This window comes from Diabrotica virgifera, chromosome 1 (assembly GCF_917563875.1).
Source record: "Diabrotica virgifera virgifera chromosome 1, PGI_DIABVI_V3a".
Lineage (NCBI taxonomy): Eukaryota > Metazoa > Arthropoda > Insecta > Coleoptera > Chrysomelidae > Diabrotica > Diabrotica virgifera.
Window position 1 is genome coordinate 236,387,107 of NC_065443.1, and position 14,910 is coordinate 236,402,016.

Below are 14,910 nucleotides of genomic sequence, written 5' to 3' on the forward strand. Positions count from 1 at the left end.
AACTTTTATTAGAAGTAGAGGGGGACATTACATGTGGTTGTCTTTTTAAAGACATGCTATGATTTTTTCTGACGGATATTCTTAAGTTAAAGTTGATTTCATGTAATCGAATGAACTATCTTCCAATAAAGTCGTCTCAGGAACGCAACTCACAAATACTGGCAATATAATTTTAAAGTCATCTACTTTAAAATGTATGTATAATTAATAATTATTATAATTAATTTCTTAATGCTTTTCTATTTTGATTACCAAGGACGAAGTGGAAACGTCAAATAAACTTAATTTCAAACTAATATTGTGGCTTTATTGCCAACTAAAGTAGTAAATTAGTTTTATGTTTCTTTCTGTTTTAAAGTTTTTTAACCGTTGTTGTATTTTATTGCTAATTTAGTATTATTTGAGTTAAAATACACGTTAAAGAATAAAAGCGTCTATTTTCCTTGTTTGTAAAGATATCAGAAGCAAAAAAAGCAGAATGTTCACAAAACATAGGACTACAACATGATTTCAATTTATACCCACCCTTGCTCCTTGGTCAAGGGGGTCTCCAACTTAACATAAGAAAAACATTCCCTTCCTTCTACCCTTTATAAGCTAAAAATAGAAGTTTGGGTAAACCTTTGACCAAGAGTGTCGGGCAAAAAGAATCACGTGCACGAGAAAATCAACTTTAAATAATTACACTTTTATAAAAAAGAACTTTTTATAATAAAACGTTTTCATTATTTATAGGACCGAATATAAAATTATAAACTATTTTGTTGTTTCAATTTCTGCCATAAAAGAATTTTGTAATCGACTATTTAGTCCAGAGAAATAAGATTTTTCTCGTGACACATCCCCCTCCAGGCCGAAACCAAATTTTTTGAGTAGTATGGGCATCTATAATAATAACCTATATGTTTCCTGCAGCCGATTTTTATCATATATACATAGTTATAAACCAATGAAGATCAAAAAACAATAAATTTTCGCTTTTTGCGTCTATTACCAAAAAGTTAAGCATTTTAAACAAATTTGAGAGTAAGAAACTCATAAATCGTATAAAAAACTTCAATAAGGCATTCGCTGAATATGTCTATCCTTATTGGTTGCTTAGAAAATTGCAAAATAAATCAAAAATTTTGAGTCTTTATAAATATTTATAATTTATGTAAAAATTAACTTGAACCTTCTTATTACACGGAATACTGAGACTTTTGGTGCTTAAATTATATTTCAAATTTTAAAGCAATTGGTCAAATAGTTTAAAAGTTATTTAATTTGTTTATCAAAAATTAATTTTTTTGCAACACTATAAGTCAGAAAATTATGAGGTTACAATAATACTTCAGACAGTTTATGAAAGAAGAACATTCATACTATTAACTTAATTAAAAAAAAATGACAAAAAGTAATTTTAAACAGTGTAAAATTATTTTGTAAAAACATGTCGATTTTTTGCTTACTTATAAACAATTAGAATAACTTTTTAACCGTTACCCGTAGAAAAATTATTTTTTCATATTTAGAAAGACTGAATTTTTATACACATTTAGAAAGACTAAATTTTTATACACATTTAGAAAGAAAAACAATTGTCCTATGACAATTAGGGACGAAGTTAGCCCCCCCCCCCGTTTTTTTAATTCACATGTTCTTGCAAAATAATTTTGCAATATTTAGAATTATTTTTTGTAATTTTTTTTTAAATTAAATTAATAGTGTAAATCTTCTTCTTTCATAAACTATCCAAAGTATTACTGTAACTTCATCATTTTCTGACTTGTTGCAATAAAAATTAATTTGGGATAAAGAAATTAAATAACTTTTAAACTATTTTACCAATTGCTTTGAAATTTAGGGTATGATTTAAGCACCAGAAGTCTCAGCATTCCGTGTAATAAGAAGGTTCTAGGTTAATTTGTACATAAGTTATGAATATTTATAAAAACTCAAAATTTATGATTTATTTTGCAATTTTCTACGCAGCCAATAAGGATAGACATATTCAGCGAACGCCATATTGAAGTTTTTTATACGGTTTATGAGTTTCTTAGTCTCAAATTTGTTTTAAATGCTTAACTTTTTGGTAATAGACGAAAAATTGAAAATGTACCGTTTTTTGATCTTCGTTTGTTTATAACTATGTATATCATCAAAATCTGCTGCAGGAAACATATAGGTTATTATTGTAGATGTCCATACTACTTAAAAAAATTGGTTTCGGCCTGGAGGGGGTTGTGTCACCAACAGGTTATTTTTTGCCTTATTTCTCTGAACTAATTTTAGAGGCATATTTTCTCTAGAGGATTTAAACTCATATAAACCAAAGAAAATATTTAAAATGGTATATATAATATATGTATATATGATAATTAACTTATAAAATGCGAACTTTAAGTATATTAACTTTTAATTATTTATTTAAGAAATTAAAAAAGATACGCAACAGCCGGGTTTCGAACTCGGGACCTCTCGATCTGCAGTCTAATGCTCTAAAACTGAGCCACTATCAATTTGTAATTATCGATTTGTTGGTGTACTTTAAAATGGAACCTAAATGTCATTGCATTAGTCATATTTTTAAAATATGTAGGTAGTTTGAAATTAAAAAAATCGATTTATCCATAATGAAAAACTGGAACGAACATGTAAACCGAATGGAACAATATTCGCAGTGTGCAAGTACTTGGAAGGGAATTGAGAAACGATCGTGCGCGAATAGCGGAGAAATATTGCAACTGTCTTAAATAATTCATATTGTCAATTGAAATTGTCAAATTGACGTACATTTCATATCTACTGTCATTGAAGAAAAAAAAATTATATGTTGCTCCACAATATTGATATGATATGCAATTATTATATAAAGGTAAATTTAATTTAAATGCCATTTCGTTCGTTGCAATTCGGGACTGCACGCTGGGGTTTGTTTTGGTTGGATCAGGGAGAGCAGCATATGTGCCTCCTGATGAGAGACTAATAAGTTTCGAAACCGGTAGGGGGTGCTTGCAGCACTCTCTGATTGGACTGGAATATGGTTCGGCTGTATTTTCGTTTTGCAACGAAATTGAAAATGGTTATTCATTTTTGATTTACATTTACTCTGTGTGGAGTATGAAGGGAACCATTCTCGTTGGAACTTTACCGCGCTGAGCAGATGGGACGTAAATTGTAAATTGCAGAATTCCCTCATCTTCCTTAGTCTCAGCATCCGTATGGCTTGCAAATTGTAGAAGCCTCGGAGGTGTAACCAGAGAAGGTTCCCATTGTTTTCATTCTGGTGGGATGTTCTATATGCCATTAGAGTGAAAACTTAGTCTTTTTGCTAGCAGTTGCCGCTAGGGCATCTATGCCATTTCGTTCGTTGCAATTCGGGACTGCACGCTGGGGTTTGTTTTGGTTGGATCAGGGAGAGCAGCATATGTGCCTCCTGATGAGAGACTAATAAGTTTCGAAACCGGTAGGGGTGCTTGCAGCACTCTCTGATTGGACTGGAATATGGTTCGGCTGTATTTTCGTTTTGCAACGAAATTGAAAATGGTTATTCATTTTTGTAAATTTAATGAATTGTATTTTGCTTGAGTACTGCATTTTAATATAAGGCCAAATTGGCCAATATAATTAAAAGTGCGAATAAAGTTGCAGAGCGTAGAAATAGGTGTCGCTTTGCCGAACTTGCACGGTCCCAATAGATTAGCGAACATCTGTAAAAACAACAAGCCGTATAGCAGAAGACACGTTGGAAGGCCACCGAAAAGGTGGAAAGACAATGTACAGTCAACAACAACTGAAACATATAGGTCTGGATCCCGCGTATGAAAAAAAAGTTGATTAATAGCAAGCTAAAAATTTGTTAATAGCTTAAGGGTGTCTAGTCGGATAAACTTTGATATATGGGAACACTGGAACAGGGGCAGTTTTAAGTGTGGAACAGGTTAAAAATTTGGAACGGTCACACCGCGAAAACGGCTCATTTATTTTGTCCGACAGAACAGACTTAAACTCTTCGAACAAAGATTAAACTCTCATGCAAAAATCAGACTGCTATTCATCACCTGTCATAATTCCTGTCATTTGACATATTCTACATGTTCCACTCATTAAAACGCCCATTTGGTGATAAATAGCAGTCTGATTTTTGCATGAGAGTGTAATCTCTGTTCGAAGAGTTTAAGTTTGTTCTGTCGGACAAAATACATGTGCCGTTTTCGTGGTCTGACCGTTCCAAATTTTTAACCTGTTCCACAATTAAAACTTCCCCTGTTCCAGTGTTCCCATATATCAAAGTTTGTCCGACTAGACACCCTTAAGCTATTAACAAATTTTCAGCTTGCTATTAATCAACTTTTTTTTCATACGCGGGATCCAGACCTAATAATAAGAGGTAGACAAACAGGAGTAATCCTAGTCGCATGAAGAAGAAGAAGATGTATCCATATAATAGCAGTTAAATATTGCTTTGTTAGCTAGTTCTCAGCTATTCTGAAAATTTCAGGTGCCTAGGTAGCCTAGAACTATGTTTAAAATGGATTACAAAATTTGCGCACATAGTAACATAGTGACAAAGACGAAGCCAAGTATATAAAAACGTTTTAAAAATGAGCATAATTTTTGTTGGTGCAAAACTTTTGCGGTTAAGTTTATATAATGAACAAATATAAAATGTTATATATTATATCAATAATAAATTTAAATCAAAATAAGTTAGATACATCCACCCGTTTTAAACAATGGCCTGCGATATTGCTGATATCACAATGTTTCCCTAATAATAAGAAATTCAAATTGCTTTACGTACTGGCCAGTAATGGTTTACTTTAAACTCTGTAAAGCCATTTAAAAAGTAGTTTTTAGTTGACTTTTGCTGTCTATGAATATATAATCTTATTGTAGTTTATTTAATAAAATATTTGAAATATATTCACTAAACAGCCATAATATATAATTAGGAAACATTATAACACTAGCAATACTACGCTGGAGTTTTGATCCGTTCACAAAATCACAAATAAGACGCATGCGCATATCAAATTTAGTCCAAGAAAATCAAAATAACCATTACTTGAAGGGCTTGTTGAAGTTGGTCTTATAAAGCTTGGTGATATACTTGGAGGTGGAGGCAGCGCCGAGACTGCTACAGGAGTGATGGATATATTCGGTCGGTCTTTCATTAAGTCCTTAGCTGCTTTTTCCTCCAGAGACTGAGATTTATTCAGTGACGGTTCCTACAAATAAACAAATTATAAACGTTATAAGAATCTATGAGAAGACATGATGTGTAAAAATCGAACTGGGACACGTCGAGATAGAAGTAGTTATCCTAATAGCAGAAATCGTATATGAGTTCATCCTGGGTATCGACATCATGTCCGAACATGGGTTTATTGTATATGTCAAAGACAGGACCTTAAGCGTCGTTTAAACACAACGATAAGTCACAGCAACTAGTTGTGATGACAAGTTGAAACGCTGTTTAGACGCTGCGATTCAATGCGATACCACCTTCAACCCAACTCCAACTTTGATAAGTTGTGCGATGCACCGTTTACACACAATGATAAGTTGCAACAACTCGATTGACCTTGATAAGTTGTTTGATTTATCGCTGTGTTTAAACGACCCTTTAGTTTCCGGCAATGAAGAAATTCTACTCTCCGCCTCTAGAAATCAATAAAATAAGCAAAATATGTTAGTAGCAGAAGAGACGAAGATCCCTCCTAATAGCGAAAAGATCTTGATCGCAGAAATTGATGGATCTGGTGGCTTAGGAGACATATTATTGTAACCAGAAGAACAGGGTGATGATGGTGTCAATGTGGCTAAATGTTTGATAGATGAGGGAGAAAGACTGTTCCAGTAAGAACGGCCCACCCAAATGACAACAAAATCACCTTCAAAAAGAGATAATTATTTGCAATATGCATGCTAGTTATAAGAGTGACCAAAATAGAAGAAAACATGCTAGCAGCCAGAAGTACATACCAACTCTCCACTGAATTGTGGTAATATCTAAAAAAGTCATGGGCTGTCAAAAAGTCATTCCTGAAGATGAATACCAAGAAAAACACTCACCGCACAGACTTAGTCCAACTCAAATAAACACTGGTATAGTCTGTTCGCTAAACTCAGACACAACTGGCTAGTGATTTTAGTAGGTATTTTTTTTGGCCAATTTTGCCAAAATTGGAAAAGTTACTAACAATTTGGTAATTATTAACTATTTACTAATTTTTTTTGCCAATTTTACCAAATTGGCAAAATTACTTACTAAAATCACTAGCCAGTTGTGTCTGAGTTTAGCGAACCGACTATAACTCCAACCCCATAAGGTAGGCTACAAGACGTCTCCCATTTGCAAAACAAAAAGAAGCATTTGTCATTCTTGAAGATATGCAGAAAGATAATGTTATTGAAGAGTCGGGTAACCCTTAATCTTCTTCAGTGGTATTTGTAACAAAGAAAGATGGCTGTACCAGCTTCTGTATCGACTACAGAAAATTGCATAGCATCACCAAGAAAAAAAGTTACCCACTGCCCCGAACTGACGCTACTTTTAGCGCTTTGTCTAGATCGAAATGGTTTACCACAGAATAAGCGGCAATTGGACAGTCCACCCAAAACGTAGCATTTTCTTCTGGAAATGGACTACCAATTCAAAGTTATGCTATTCGGATTGTGCACTGTATCTGCCACGTTTGAACGATTAATGGAGCTAGTACTTAGGAGGTATGGAAAATCTGTCTGGTATATCTCGACGACACCATGGTCATCAGAGGAGATTTCGACGAACACCTTGTCAACTTGAAAGAAGTTTTCAAGAGACTTAGGAACGTTGACCTAAAAGAAAATCCAACAATGCGAGCTCTTCGACGAATAGCCCACACCAAGAAACAAACACGATAACCGAAGCTTCCTTGACGTTTATTGTCCTTAGTTATTGCTGTCGCTTCGTGAAAGATTTTGGAAAGATTGCCAAACCTCTCCATAACATGACTGAGGGGAAGCTGTCATTTCATTGGACACCAGAGTGCCAGCTTGTCTTTACCCCACTCAAGCATAAATTGCCAAAGCCTCCAATCCTGACATCCTAAAGTATATAGTAATTTCGGGATAAATCAGGATTTTCTTCAAAATGTCTTCGGGTAGTGCTTTCCCAAGTACAGACGGGTGAAGAAGAGGAATGTCATAGGATACTTTAGCAAAACTCTGGAAAAAGAAGAAAGAAACTGCTGTGTCACCAGGAAAGAGTTATTGGCGGTCACCAAAGTAGTAAAATACTATATACCATTCTTTCTTGTATGGCAGAAGATTCTTGATAAGAACCGATCATTCCGCCTGGTAATAGCTCCTCAATTTCAAGACACCTGAAGGCCAGATGGCAGGATGGGTGAAGAAACTACAAACCTATGATTTTAGACAGTTACTTTCGACATTCTGCGACCATTTTCAGTAACACCAGGAATACCCCAGGCTGTGGGTGAAAAAACGTGATATAATTCAGGAATTTTTGAAACCTATCAGGTGTTGTAAAGGACGATGACAGGAATAACTTCTACTAAAATGTAACCAAAAATATTGTGCGCTTTTTTTTTCTATTGCGATTTTCATTTGTTAAATTTGCAATTTTTAATGATTTTTAATTTTGCAGCTTAGGATATTGATTTTAGAGAAAAACTTTTTAATAGAAAGTTGTAGTAAATTAAAAAACCTACAATTTGAACTATGGTAAGTTTAATTTCGTTAATTGGTTATTGCAAAACAGCCTGGGAATGGTACAAAATGGCCGTTTTTTACAATTGCATTATTTATTGTACAAATAATTTTTTTTATTTTTTAAAGCTTTAAAATGAAGATCTTTCAATTCTAAACATAAAAAAAAATTGTAAAGCCAGATTAACGAATTTGTTGCTTAGATATTCTAAATTATTTATCCCAAGAGGTCAAATGTCGAAGGCTATAACTTTTTGAAAAAAAATCGTAGAGAGTTGGTGAAACATCCAATCTCCTTCTAAAAAGCTATATTTTCATATTCTGATGTAAATAAATGCGTAAAACATTTTTAAACCTCTAATTTTTGGGTTTGAAAATAAGGGGGCAAATTTCGTTAAAAACATTTACAGCTGAAGCGGCCCTGTACATCCTATGAGTTTTTAACTTACAGATTATTGTTGCTGAAGATGAAACGAAGATTTATAAAAAAGAATAAAAAATTTCTACGATCAACTGAAGCCGAGATAATTTTTGGGTTTGAAAATAAGGGGGCAAATTTCGTTATAAACATTTAGAGCTGAAGCGGCCCTGTGCATCCTATGAGTTTCTAACTTACAGATTATTGTTGCTGAAGGCGAAAGGAATATTTATAAAAAAATTAAAATTTTCTACAACTAACTGAAGCCGAGATAATTGTTTTTTTTTTCTTAAATCGTAGTGCCTTTATTTATAACAATTAAGAAATTATTTTACCGTCATTGACTAAAGAAAGACTTATATTATCTTAAAATAAAAATTATTATAAAATATAATTACATTTAATTATTAAAAATTATTTTTTAAATCGGTGCTTTTGCAAGCGGCCGAATATTGCAAATCGCCCGGCTCGCTTCAAATCCGCGCGCTCGGAAAATTTTTACGTAGCTTGTATTAAATTTTGACAGAAAACAATTTAATAATATTGCCATTATAATATACAGTCTATTTACCACTGTATTTGTTTTTCTTGATAAACTTTTATATGTGAAATCCAAAAAGAATAGTCACTACAAGAAGTATATTTTAGTTTTTATATTGTATATTATAGTAAGAAGTAACATTATTATTAGTATATTTATATAACAATGAAAAAATTAAAAATATAGTTATACATTTCATATATATGTATCATTTTTGTAATATTATTTCTTCAGAAATGAAATTTCACATATAAAAGTTTATCAAGAAAAACAAATACAGTGGTAAATAGACTGTATATTATAATGGTAATATTATTAAATTGTCTTCTGTCAAAATTTAATACAAGTTACGTAAAAATTTACCGACCGCGCGGATTTGAAGCGAGCCGGGCGATTTGCAAAATTCGGCAGTTCGCAAAAGCACCGATTTTAAAAATAATTTTAAATAATTAAATGTAATTATATTTTATAATAATTTTTATTTTAAGATAATATAAGTCTTTCTTTAGTCAATAACTATAAAATAATTTCTTAATTGCTATAAATAAAGGCACTACGACTTAAAAAAACAATTATCTCGGCTTCAGTTGGTTGTAGAAAATTTTTATTTTTTTTTTATAAATCTTCGTTTTGTCTTCAGCAACAATAATCTGTAAGTTAAAAACTCATAGGATGTACAGGGCCGCTTCAGCTCTAAATGTTTATAACGAAATTTGCCCCCTTATTTTCAAACCCGAAAATTAGAGGTTTAAAAATGTTTTAGGCATTTATTTACATCAGAATATGAAAATATAACTCTTTAGAAGGAGATTAGATGTTTCACCAAATCTCTACGATTTTTTTTTTCAAAAAGGTATAGCCTTCGACATTACAAGAATCTACAGGTCGAGCAAGTCTCGTAAATTTCACGATTACGAGCCACGCTTCACGCAACCGTGTTTGCGTACTTGTGTTTCGAGTTGCGTGGTCGTGCGGAGTTATATTTACCAAATTTAAATATAATCGTTTCTACTGATTCATAATAAATATGTAATATGTAGGTATACTATTCTCAATATGGCTACTGGGTGTAAAAGATAAATCTTATTCTATCTGTTCTTCATGAGTTTTAGATAATTTTAGTTGTATTTCTTTGTAATTTTGTGTTGTACAAAGATTAATTTAACATTTTCTCTGGAAATATTAATTTAGAAAGATAATATGCTTCATTGGTGTTGTGTTTTGAAGTGTGAAATGCAAAGTAATTGTGATAAAGTCAAGATAAAGTTCACTTTTAAACTGAACTAAATAAGGTATCTGAGAGACAACAATGGTTAAATGCAATACAATGTACATGTTTATCTAGCGAAATGAAAATTTTCCTGTCCTGTCTGCTGTAATCATTTTATATCTGGTAAGTTACAATTACAACAGTAACGATTTTTGAAGATGTTAACATTTTAATCTTATAGGAAAATAGGAAAACCAGCCGACTTAATCGATAATAACAATCTCCAGATTGGGTTCCTTCAATAAATATGGGCTATAAACACAATGAAATAAGTTCCCCAAAATCTAAAATGGAGTGGTATCAAAGGAGAATTACAGGAAAAAATATTCATATTGAAATTATTTATAAGGCACTGGACTGTCTTAAATTCTACAATAATACTAGGTGGGTAAATGATTTTAGACATTTTTCATTAAATTAAGAGTAGTTTAAGATTAAGTAGATTTTCATTCAGTAGATTTAAGACTTGTTTACACGGGTAGAGTAATGATGCAAGTACTTGATAGAGTAGAGTAACTCTACCTGTAAAAATGCTCAGCACAGTAGAATAGCTGATAGAGTGTATAGTTGGAGTTAAAGTAGAGTGACTAGCAACCTATGGCAAAGTAACTACTCTATGACCACCACTACTGCCAAAATGTCTACTCGGCTGCACACTCTACCCATGGAACACGCTCAATTATGGCAGAATAGAGTAGGTAGGAGAGTACATGGGGGCGCTGTCATTCTGGCTGGAATTGTGTTTTGTGTAAATAGTGAAAATGAAGTTCACCGAAGATGAAACTTTAAAACTTGTAGAGCTATAATACGGCGAATACCAGTGTTTATGGAATTTAGGTAGTGTATACTACAGAAATAAAAGTTTGCAGCAAGCTGCGGAGGATGAAATCGTCGAAAGAATGGCAAAGGGGGCTTTGGAGTAAACGAGCTTAAGCAAAAAATTAAGAATTTAAGGTGCACTTATAATCAAGAGTGTTTAAAAATACAAAAATCGGTTTCACTCTACTAGCATCAGTACTATACTTGTACTCTCCTCATGTGAATGGTATCAAGCCATTTTTGGTAGAGTACTACCGCTACTCTACTCTCCTCAAAACTCTACCCATGTAAACAAGTCTTTAGAAACAGTGGAAAATGAGGTAGCTAGTAGAGTAGTAGTAGAGTAAAATATACTGGTTTAGCAAATTACAATGTTTTAAGTTAATACAGTAGCGATCAACAGGTAGCCAAAACGTGTTCCAAGATTGCCACTGTAATTTTGAATATTTTTTCGAGGTATTTGGCACACGTATTCGTAAAATAATAAAGAATGGCGGTACAGAGCCCAATTTGAAAAATATATTAATATGTGGAAATTACTCTGTAATTATACAATATTTAAAAAACGAGCCTGTACCGCCATTAAGAAGAACAAAAAAATACACTTTCTTCAAATAAACTTTTTTATCCGATGCCTAGATTTTGTGTAATTTTGGAACTACTAATGAAATAAAAAATTTTAGTAGTTCCAAAATAACACAAAATCGGATAAAAAAGTTGTATTTGAAGAAAGTGTATTTTTTTGTTCTTCTTAATGGCGGTACAAGCTCGTTTTTTTTATATTGTATTTAATTACAGAGTAATTTCCACATATTAATATATTTTTCAAATTGGGCTCTGTACCGCCATTCTTTATTATATTAAGAATATGTGTGCCAAATATCTCGAAAAAATATTCAAAATTACAGCCGCAATCTTGGAACACATTTTCGCTACCTGTTGATCGATACTGTTTCCTCTTAAGATAGTTTTAATAGTTATTTATGATATAAGTATTAAAAGTACAATTTTAAGACGCGCATGTGAAAGTTAACTTGAAAAAATAATTTTATTAATGTTTTGACTTCCACATCAGATGTCATTGTCAAAATACAAAATATTCATTATTATTAGGTTTATTCTAGCAAACAGTCAAACTAGTCAAAAACCGTCAGCAAACAGTTGGTCAGTAAAAGAACATAATACAGTCACCAGTGCGATCCCCTCTACTCGCGCTGGTCCACTATTCGCTGATGGTTTCAAACTGTTTGAAACTGATGCTAGAACAAACCTATTATTATTATGCATATCATTATCTGTAAATAATATTTCTTCTGATTGTTAATTGTAAAGGATAGAAAAATTACCATTTATTTTATTTTTTTTTTTAGAATCAGCTGAGAGAAGTGGTCTACAAAAAACCAGGAAGGAAACGGAATATGTGGCTACGAAAGGCAAAAGAAAGGTTTACAAAGCAAATGTGACACATTTTTTTGAAATATTTAGGAATATCAGTAAATTGCATTAAAAAAATGTATGAAAAGATTTTGTTCAATAAAAATGTTTATATTTATCAAGGATGTATTATTTGGTATGGCCACATATCGTCAGTGATGTAATAATACATCCTATCTGTTTTTTTCATGAGTTTTGTAAGAGAGACTAAAAACTTGTCTTAGGGTCACCTCCTATTTTCATATGATATTTTTTTACTTGTTTTGTAGTAAATTAAACTATCTATGAACTACAAAACAAGTCAAAACTTACATATGAACACAGGAGGTGACCTTAAAACATGTTTTTCCATCTCTCGTACAAAACTCATGAAAAAACAGATAGGAGGTATTGTCACATCAGCAAGGATGTACAGTGATGAGTGCCCTAATAACCGGCAAAATATGGGCAACATATTTAGTTGTGAGATAAAAAGAAATGAAACTAGTCGAGCTGGGAAATTTAGCGAAATTAACCTTTAAATTTACGTTATATTGATCCCACCTTTACACATATCGGAGGAGTATGCCAACTAAAATTGTCACTGTGACAGTGGTAGTTTCCAAACTCGTCTGATACGTCTGAAGGTGGTACACAATCAATACAATCTAAATGTATAAGTTAATATCGCTAACTTTCCCAGCTCGACTAGTTTCATGTCTTTTTATCTCACTACTTAATACATCTTTTGTGCTATTTTGCCGGTTATTAGAGCGCTCATCACTGTACTTCTGGTATATCCAGGGAATGTCTACAAAATATATTTTGAATGTCCAGAGAACATTCGTGGACATTCATGGAATGTTCCAATAAGACATTCAGGTAATGTTTAAAATGCTGACACAGGATTTTCCTGGGATGTTCAGGGAACATGTTTTCGGGGATATTCCAGGAATTTTTCAATGTCTGTGTACCTTCTATGGACCTATATGGAATATTTTGGTGTTATTACCGCCGCACTCCACTTGCGATTTGTAATCAGGAAGATTGAACACATTGTTTCAAATACAAGTCAATCCATTTGTGACTAAATAATCATGGATTGACTTCTATTTGAAAGAATGTGTTCAATCTTCACAACTACAAATCGCAAGTGGAGTCCGGCGCTTAGGGCTACTTCCTCTTTGGTATTATGTATTATACTACAGAAATCAGGAACTTTCCTTCTAAATATATGTATGCATCTTGGCCATCAAACATATTCTTCGAAACAATTTTTTGAAGGGGTTACATAGGTCTTGTGGGTAAAAAAAGTGACTTTTTAAAAAAATTATATCTCGAAAACTAAAATTTATTTTTATTTATAATTGGAACATGTAAAAGTATAGTACTTAAGGTAGTCTCAAAAAAAGTTTTAGCCAAAAATATTCATTTTTGTAGAGTTTAAGTTTTTTTTGCGTTGGCAGCATAACTAAGTCCAGTCTCATCTGAAATCAAAAAGTTTCTTGTAGTTTATACCTCTGGCTAGAATATGAACGAAGGAATTAAAAAAAATGAAATTTGAAGATTTTACATAAGTTTAAACACATTTTTGACCCCAATTTTTCTCATTTTTAAAGTAGTTTTTTTTTTATAAAACAAAAATGACCTCATCTAATAAAAAATCCTTTGTTCATTCACTAGCCAGAGGTATAAACTACAAGAAACTTTGATTTCAGATGAGACTGGACTTGTTATGCTGCTCACCGCAAAAAACGGCTGTTGTCGAAAAATTGCAGTCAACTCTACAAAAATGAATATTTTTGGCTGAAATTTTTTTGAGAGTACTATACTTTTACATGTTTCAATTATAAATAAAAATAATTTTTAGTTTCCAAGATATAATTTTTTTAAAAAGTCACTTTTTTTACCTGCAAGACAACAACTTGTTGATTTCAAATTGTAACAGTTGTTTTGCAAAGTATGCTGCCCTCTTGTATTTTCTGTGTTATCTTCATCATACAATTACTTCATCTAAAAATTTTCTGCGAAAAAAAAATAAACCAAAAGTTTAACCACCTATTCACACCACAGAATCAAGTTACACAAATTTTCAAACACCTCACCTGACACCTGACACAGCGTCTCAAGTACGATTGCGCGAATTGGTAAATATAACTCCGCACGACCACGCAACTCGAAACACAAGTACGCAAACACGGTTGCGTGAAGCGTGGCTCGCAATCGTGAAATTTACGAGACTTGCTCGACCTGTAGATTCTTGTTTCGACATTTGACCTCTTGGGATAAACAATTTATAATATCTAAGCAACAAATTCGTTAATCTGGCTTTACAATTTTTTTTATGTTTGGAATTGAAAGATCTTCATTTTAAAGCTTTAAAAAATAAAAAAAAAATTATTCGTACAATAAATAATGCAATTGTAAAAAACGGCCATTTTTGACATTTCGCAGGCTGTTTTGCAATAACAAATTAACGAAATTAAACATACCATACCTCAAATTGTAGGTTTTTTAATTTACTACAACTATTTATTAAAAAGTTTTTCTCTAAAATCAATATCCTAAGCTGCAAAATTAAAAATCATTAAAAATTGCAAATTTAACAAATGAATATCGCAACAGAAAAAAAAACGCACAATATTTTTGGTTACATTTTAGTAGAAGTTATTCCTGGCATCGTCCTTTACAACATCTGCTAGGTTTCAAAAATTCCTGAATTATATCCTGAAATCGACCTATTTTTCACCC

At 32.3% G+C, this 14,910-nt stretch overlaps 1 protein-coding gene across 5 annotated transcripts in view; it reads right to left on the reverse strand.

Annotated features, from left to right (window-relative positions):
- LOC114326725 (calcineurin-binding protein cabin-1) overlaps positions 1-14,910 on the reverse strand; it is a 262,120-nt gene that overhangs the window by 41,872 nt on the left and 205,338 nt on the right. For all 5 annotated transcript variants that reach the window (XM_050648086.1, XM_050648079.1, XM_050648068.1 and 2 more), the window contains one exon: positions 5,051-5,213. In XM_050648086.1, the coding sequence (XP_050504043.1) occupies positions 5,051-5,213 (163 nt within the window). The remainder of the gene's footprint in view (positions 1-5,050; positions 5,214-14,910) is intronic.